The sequence below is a fragment of the Astatotilapia calliptera genome, chromosome 2 (genome assembly GCF_964374335.1).
Source record: "Astatotilapia calliptera chromosome 2, fAstCal68.1, whole genome shotgun sequence".
NCBI lineage: Eukaryota > Metazoa > Chordata > Actinopteri > Cichliformes > Cichlidae > Astatotilapia > Astatotilapia calliptera.
In genome coordinates this window covers 31,253,494-31,261,600 of record NC_137423.1, presented here as the reverse complement: position 1 = coordinate 31,261,600, position 8,107 = coordinate 31,253,494, and the positions used below count along the sequence as shown (strand labels likewise).

The window sequence follows — 8,107 nt, the reverse complement described above, 5'->3', positions numbered from 1 at the left end:
ATGAAAACATGAAAAGATCTTTAAAAAAAAGCACAAAAAAAAATGTGCACGTACAGGCCCGGTTGGACACTCAGACATCCTCTCGACTCTAACACTTCTGTAACTGTCATCGTGTGTTACTGACGCTTTACTTTGAATAATGACGGCACGTCGAGTCTAAATGAGGAAAATAAGAGACATCGCACGCTGCAAAAGCCTGCGGGTGCTGTAGGACTCCACCTTGTTGTACTCACCCACTTCCTCTTAACCGCCTGAAGGCAGGAAGAGAGAAGAGACAGAAGGGGAAGAGAGGCAAAGGGGGATGGGCTTATTGCTTTCATTTAACGTTAACAAAATGCAGAAATGAGAAGTTAAGGTGGACGGACAAACTAGGAGATTTCTAAAGACAAAAGTATAAAGTAGGTAAAGGATTACACACAATCATGGCTCCTTGGATGAAAACCACAAGAGAGCGGTATGGTGTAGGTAAGTCAACATGTGCTTGTTTGTATGTATCTTTGTGTGAGATGTGCAGGCACATCCAGTTTTTATGGTGCCTTTCTGTTACGGTATGATGCTAGCCTATACAGCGAATGAATAGAAATGAGAAAAATAGATTCCCATCACTTCCTGCTTGGCGGATGTAGGCAGGTGCCAAAGGCCTCAAAGAGCTTTAGGAGGTAGACATCAGCTTTAATCCTTCCAAAGAACTGAGATCCTGAAATCTTATTCATCATTTAACTTCAGTGCAACTACGCTAATTATAGTTTATTTGCACTGAAGTGGTTCTGCAGTGGTTTGTAAGGGATAAAATCATAAGCAAAAATGGAGAAATAAGCAGCTGCAAGTAGGCAATCTCTACAAATTGCATAGCATGCAGCACATAAATACGGAAGCTAAAAGATAAACAGTCCTTAAAAATGTTCATTTTTGAAAGTGAAAGCCTGGTTTTGGCTTGGAGCAAATCCTAGAATGGGCAAGTACAGTGTGCAGTTTATCTGTTATGTATGTGGGTTTAATATGGCGGAGCTAATCAGTGTGTGTTGCCATTAGATATGCAGTGCAGTCACACACTTGGAAAAGACACAGATTTCTGCCTTCTAATACAGACTTTATTAACTGAGGTTCACTGGTCTGTTGCAGCCACTGCATTGATTTATCATTTAACCTACTTGCAAAAAGATAGACCATGTAGGGTTCTTTCACCTGGGTAGTTCATCTACTTATAGCACGAGACTGATGCTGATGGTGGGTGTGGGTTAAAAAGTCATTTTAAAGCACTTTCTAATATACTTACTCAAAGAAAATATTGTTTATTGTATCTAGTATAAATATCTTCCTGGTCTGTGTAAGACTACAACACAGGAAGTGGGGGAAGAAGGAAGTCTCAAGTTTGAATACAGTAGAAAAGTCTGATGCAAAAAAAAAAAAATGTTGACAATTTAGTCTCACGAAGTGCGCACAAATAAGCTTCCTTTTCCTTTTCTATCAGTTTAAGTATCGTCTAGAAATAGTCTGACTTTTTTGCTTGGTTTTTTGCACAGTCAGAATTTCATTAGCAGGCATTTTGTAGCTGCAGTTCTTCTTGAGGGCAAACCATCTTTAAGCTCAAATGGAGGAGAGCAAACCTCTGAACTGTTGCACAAAGATGAATGATAGACTTTAGCTGTCGGTGCTCTGCACACTTTTCCTCTGCCGTGCAACTGGTCTTTGGCTGCAACCCATGTCGCTACTCACTGCTGCTTTCACTGTTTCCTAAATCCGATCATTTTGACTGATACAGTCATTAAAGAAAAGACAGAAAGCAGAAAAAAAGAGCCTACTAACGTCTTTAAATTGCTCCAGAGCTCCGGATTATCAACAGCCCAAAACCTAAAGAAATGCTGTTTACTATCGCATAAACCCAACCTGAGGCCCACTGAAGAAAGGCGTTGCTCCTTAACCTGTTCCGTTGCCTGCCTACTCGTGTGTGCCACCGTTTGCAGCTGGCCAGCATCTGGATACACTAACTTATTTGGACTACCTATTTATATTTACCTTAAGCTACTTAGTCGCCATCTACTATTGTGTTTTACTGCTACTTTTTTTTTTACTGGTTAGCCTTTTTTTAAAAAAAAACCTTATAACGTGTGACGTCACGAATCAAGCTAGCTTACCGTGTGTACTAAAATCTTCCTGTAACCGAGGCTTGCCATTGCATACTTAGTGTTTGTGTTCAAGTTTATTTTTCCATTGTAACAATAACCTTATTTATATATTCAATATATTTATGTATATTTTTATTTTATTCACTTATGTTTTTTTTGTTCTTTTTTAGTAAAGTGGAACTTTGTTGGCCAAAATGAGAAGCACCTTTCCCTGGAGGTGGGCGAAACTGTCCACATCCAAGAGGTTTGCGAAGGTAAAATGTTGTTAAATAAGTCGGTTATCCGGTTTGTCAGTGTGGTTCAAATACTTTATACATAGATGTGTAAAACTTTGAAATTATTTGTTATTGAAAAACTGCATGTTAGTAAGCATATTTTGTTCGTGTTTTTGTAAATGTTACATTTGTGAGAGTTAGACGTTTATCATGTTTTATGGAGTATAAACATGATAAATACATTTAAAATACAATAATATGTACGCTCAACTGCTACTTTTTACATCCTTGTACTGGGTTTAATCCCCGTTTAGCCTTCAGCATTGCCTTAATTCTTCCTGGCAGAGATGCAACAAGATGATGGAAACATTCGTCAGAAAGTTTGGTCCATGTTCACATGATAGCATAACACAGTTGGTGCAGAGTGAATCTTCTTGATGCAAATCTAAAAGGCTGGATGGAGATTTGGTGTCTATGGAATTAGCCAGATGATTTGGGCTTTGTCACACAGAAACAGCCATTAGAGGCCATCAGAAGATGGGTACACTCTGGCTATAAAAGGATGAGCATGGTCGGGAGCAATATTCAGATAAAAAATGCTAAACTGGTACTAAGGAGTCCAAACTGTGCCAACACGATATCGCCAACACCATTACACCACCATCTGTCTGAACTGTTTATACAAGGCCGGATGGTTCCATGCTTACATGTTGTTTACACCAAAGTCAGACCCTACTATTTGAATATTGCAGCAGAAATCAAGACTCATCAGACCGGGCAATGTTTTTTTCCAGTTTTCTACCATCCAATTTTGGTGTGCTCAACCACATTATAGCCTTAGTTCTTAGCTGGCAGACCAGCGAGCCTGGCTGTAACGACAGTGCCTCATTCAGAGTCCCTTCAGTCGCCTTTCCTCCCCCATTCTGAAACTCTGTTTGAACTTCTTAAGGTTGTCTTGAAAAGGTACTGAGTTGCTGATATGTGATTGGCTGATTAAATATTTGCAGTAGCAAGCAATTGAACTGGTGTACTTAACAAAGTGACCAGTGAGTATAACTATTACATTGCTGTAACTTCCAGAATCAGAGTACTTTATTAATCCTTAGGGAAATTATGTGGTTACAGTTGCTCCAAGACAATAACAGTAACAGACTAAATTAAGAACTAAATTAAATAATACATCCATCCATCCATCTTCATCCGCTTTATCCGGGACCGGGTCGCGGGGGCAGCAGCCTAAGCAAAGAGGCCCAGACCTCCCTCTCCCCAGCCACCTCCTCCAGCTTATCCGGGGGAATACCAAGGCGTTCCCAGGCCAGCCGAGAGATATAATCTCTCCAGCGTGTCCTGGGTCTGCCCCGGGGCCTCCTCCCGGTGGGACATGCCTGGAACACCTCACCCAGGAGGCGCCCAGGGGGCATCCTTGTCAGATGCCCGAACCACCTCAGCTGGCTCCTTTCGATGTGGAGCAGCAGCTGCTCTACTCTGAGCCCCTCCCGGATGGCCGAACTTCTCACCCTATCTCTAAGGGAGAGGCCAGCCACCCTTCGGAGGAAGCTCATTTCTGCCGCTTGTATCCGCGATCTCGTTCTTTCGGTCACTATCAACAGCTCGTGGCCATAGGTGAGGGTAGGGACGTAGATCGACCGGTAAATTGAGAGCTTCGCTTTTACACTCAGCTCCCTCTTCACCACGACGGACCGGTGCAGCGTCCGCATTACTGCAGCTGCAGCCCCAATCCGTCTGTCGATCTCCGGCTCCCTTCTCCCATCACTCGCGAACAAGACCCCGAGATACTTGAACTCCTCCACTTGGGGCAGGAACTCATCCCCGACCCGGAGTGGGCACTCCACCCTTTTCCGGCTGAGAACCATGGCCTCAGATTTGGAGGTGCTGATCCTCATTCCCGCTGCTTCACACTCGGCTGCGAACCGTTCCAGTGCGAGCTGTATTAAATAATACAATATATCACAAATTTTACAAAATATAAGAAATGCCTCCAATATGTACAAATAGCTCAATTATAAATATCCAGAATATTGCAGAGGTGAAATATATATGATTGACATTTTACTCTAAACTGCAAAACTTGTTATTTGTTATTTTCACTGTAGAGCATGTGCAAAACGGTGTAGTTATTGTACTGTGCATTAGATGGAGGACTTGTACAGGGAGATGGCCACGGGTAGGAATGATTTCCTGTGTCGTTCCGTGGTGCATTTGGGAAATCTCAGTCTCTCACAGAACATCCTCTTGTGACTGACCAGCACGTCATGGAGTGGGTCAGAGGTATTGTCCTAATGTTGGACAACATCCCCCTCTTTGATACCATTTTACAGGAGTCCAGCTCCATCTCCACAAAATTATGGAGCTGGACTCCCTTAAGGTGGTGATGTTGTTCCAATTAGAGAGTCTACGCTATCCTGATTTCCTGTCTTGATAGTAAGATGCCACTTTGTCTTTCAGGTTGGTACAGAGGCTTCTTGTCTAGGAACAAAGCTCAACAGGTAAGAGCCTACACAAGCATAATATCAGTGAAGATTTACATTAACAGAAAGCTTTAAAGCACATTTTAGCGGTCAGCCAGATTTATTCATGTGAGAATTTTACTTTTCTTATTCTTTCTTGTGGAAAAGAATATTCCAAGCTATCACCACTTATCATTTCCTCATTCATCTCCTCTACATGTATTCCAGGGAATGTTTCCAGTCAGTTTTGTTCAAGTTAAGGAAGTCATAATTGAAAAACGAGGGTATGTAAAAAAAAATAATAATAACAGTACCAAAAATAAGGCATCTTTAACTGTCTGTAAAAGTTTTTTTTTAATTTGTTCCATTTTCCATTACTTATGCTCTGACAGAGATGAGGAAGTGGTGTTGTCTGCAGAGATGCCCTTGGTGAAGGAGGTGACCACTACGTTGAGGGAGTGGGGAAGCATATGGAAGCAGCTATTTGTGGTATGAATTAAACAGTGAGCCACGTTTTGTACTCGTGTGTGCGTGTGTTTGTGCGCCTGAATCGAACATCATTTATTTACCTCTCCAGGCCAATAAAGAGGCACGTGTCAAACAGGTCCAGAGGCTGATGTGGGAACTGATGGAGTGGCGTTCTCAGCTCCTGTCTGGCACCCTGCCTAGTGATGAATTCAAGGAGCTAAAGCAGAAAGTTACTTCCAAGATTGACTATGGCAACAAGTACGCCTGCATTAATATTTAAACATGTTTATACTTTCTCATTGTTTAAAGCTTAATCAACCAACCAGATTTTTGTCATACTGACTGTATAATTCATGTTAGTTTGATCTCCTTTGAACATCTTTCTGTTCTTTTCCTGATAACTTTGTCTTGCAATCTCTATTCCTTTGCCTCCCAGTCCATACCCCTTGCTGTGTTCCTGTGTTGCTCTTCCCTCATCCTTGTTCACCTTGTATCAATCTTCCCTCTATTACTCCCCACACCAGGATCCTTGAATTGGACCAGGTTGTTCGAGATGACGACGGGAACATCTTGGACCCAGAGCGAGCCAACGTCATCAGTCTATTTCGGGCCCATGAGGAGGCCACAGCCAAGATCAATGAACGCATCAAAGAGGAGCAGGTATATAACAAACTGTAGGAAGGAGAGGGCCATATAGAAAATGTTTTCCAAGGGTGAATGTGATGTCACAGTCACAACAGTGTTGTTTTTTTCAGCTTGGAAGCAACAACCAGGGAGTTTTTTTTTCTGGAGTAACTTCTACCCCATTATTGGGGTAATACAAGTACGCGTAAAAGTTACCCTGAACTAAACACAAGTAGAAAAACGACTTTATTACTTTTTTAAAAAAATAATAAATTAGTAAAATAAAACTTAACCCTTGTGAAAAAGTCCTTAAATAATACATTTTACTTCCCAGTCATGTGTGCTAGCTTGGACTAATTAAGAATTCACTTCCTTTCAAATTGGCTTAACTCCACTTCAACTCCATCCAGCCAATTTTTCATTTCAGCCTTGACTCAGTTCATTGACAGAATGGATTTCTGATGATTTTCTTACTCAGTGATTTCCATTTCCCGCACAAACCCACAATCTGCAGCTGCAGCTGGTGCATTTTAGAATAAAGTAACCACTAATTATAAAACATTAGAGCAGCCAAACACATTTATCAGACCCTTGCCAAAATGAACACTTTTGGTTGGAATTTTATCCTGTTAAATCATCATCAGTAGTTATCTCCTAAAATTAATTTCCTCTCACACAGTCCAACATCCAGACAGACCACAGCGGGATCTCAGCACGGATCCAGTCCTCCCCCACCCACAGCCTCTACGTCTTTGTGAGGAACTTTGTCTGTCGCATTGGAGAGGACTCCGAGCTCTTCATGTCCCTCTATGATCCCAATAAGCAAACCATCATCAGGTGTCACTTCTCTTTCCTTACCGTATTCCCTAAAGGTGTTTCAGACATATGTTCCTGTCAGGTGGATTAGACGCTCAGGAAGATTTGGCTTCACATTGTGAAGTAAAGTTATTGCGGGTCTTATATATTTTTCAGTGTCACTGAAAGGAAGTGACTTTTTATTTTGTGTTAAATCACAAACATACAGACTGAAAGATAAGGCGATTTTTGTTCTTATGTAATTGATTCTTCTTTGGAAATTAACATCATAGTTCCAGCTAAAAAATTACATCCCTTGTTTGTTTAGATGTCGTTGTTGTTGTTGTTGTTTTTAACCTTACCTCAATTGTTCTGCTGTATAAAACATATATGCAAAACCTTTTTTCTATTTCTTCTTGTGTCTGTATACCTCTCCATTGTTTCTCTTCTATTGCTAAGCCCTGTTAAATGTGAACAACGGCATGCCAAAAATAAATATACAGAAACTACAAATTATAGGGCCGCACATACTGAGTGGCAGCACTGTGTGGTGCCTGACAGTGCTGACGTTAAGCCCTGTCACTCACTGTCATACTGGCTATATCTATGTCTCAGCCACAGAAGCTGAAAGTATTAAGATAGACCCAAGTCTGTCATCTTATTCTTATAACATATATTATCCACAGCTACTCTTTTGTATTTTCTTGCATTGGCTGTGATCTCTGATTCACTTCTGTCTCATCTGTGCTTATGTGCTTAAATAATTTACTATTTTCTTTGAAAACCTTTTTTTTTCGCAGAGGTATGTTTATCCACATCTCCCTGAAAAAAAGTGAAGAACAGTAGGGTTCAATATTTTAGAAAGATATTAGGTTTTTCTAATTTTTTTAACCTTACTGCACCCACAGGTTTTCTTGGGGTCCGCTTTTCTATTCTCCTCCCTTAAAGTGTCTCTTACATGTTTATGTAGCTACACAGGGTAGATTTAGTAGTTACAGCTGTTTGCAAGGGGATCAAAGATTTGAGCTTAAGTTTCACTGAAACTGTTTTCATTGTGAATCATGTGCATCAGTCAGGCTGCAGTGCACAGTTTCATTTTGGCTAGTAGAGTATGTCTGAAAATTTAATTATGAATGATGAGATAATCTTTATGTGGTTGCTTGCTAAAATGTAAAATTAATTTAAAAATGTTTATTTATTTGTGTATTTATTTATTTGTAACTCTTTACCCTTCTTTGTACAGTGAGAACTACTTAGTACGCTGGGGCAGCAAAGGTTTTCCTAAAGAGATTGACATGCTCAACAACCTGAAGGTTGTCTTTACAGTAAGTGACCACACGAGGGCAATGTCACACTGTTCTTAGCTGTGGAGAGATGAAATAGGTGACCTATTTCTTTTCAGAAGATTACA

The 8,107-nt window shown here is 40.7% G+C and overlaps 1 protein-coding gene across 1 annotated transcript in view; it reads left to right on the top strand.

The window, feature by feature from the left end:
* Nucleotides 1-305: 305 nt before the first annotated feature.
* dock2 (dedicator of cytokinesis 2) overlaps nt 306-8,107 on the top strand; it is a 99,237-nt gene continuing 91,435 nt past the window's right edge. The window contains exons 1-9 of the mRNA XM_026194526.2: nt 306-465; nt 2,297-2,380; nt 4,808-4,848; nt 5,038-5,093; nt 5,202-5,298; nt 5,387-5,535; nt 5,802-5,937; nt 6,581-6,738; nt 7,940-8,021. Of these exons, the coding sequence (XP_026050311.1) occupies nt 423-465; nt 2,297-2,380; nt 4,808-4,848; nt 5,038-5,093; nt 5,202-5,298; nt 5,387-5,535; nt 5,802-5,937; nt 6,581-6,738; nt 7,940-8,021 (846 nt within the window). The 5' untranslated portion in view covers nt 306-422. The remainder of the gene's footprint in view (nt 466-2,296; nt 2,381-4,807; nt 4,849-5,037; nt 5,094-5,201; nt 5,299-5,386; nt 5,536-5,801; nt 5,938-6,580; nt 6,739-7,939; nt 8,022-8,107) is intronic.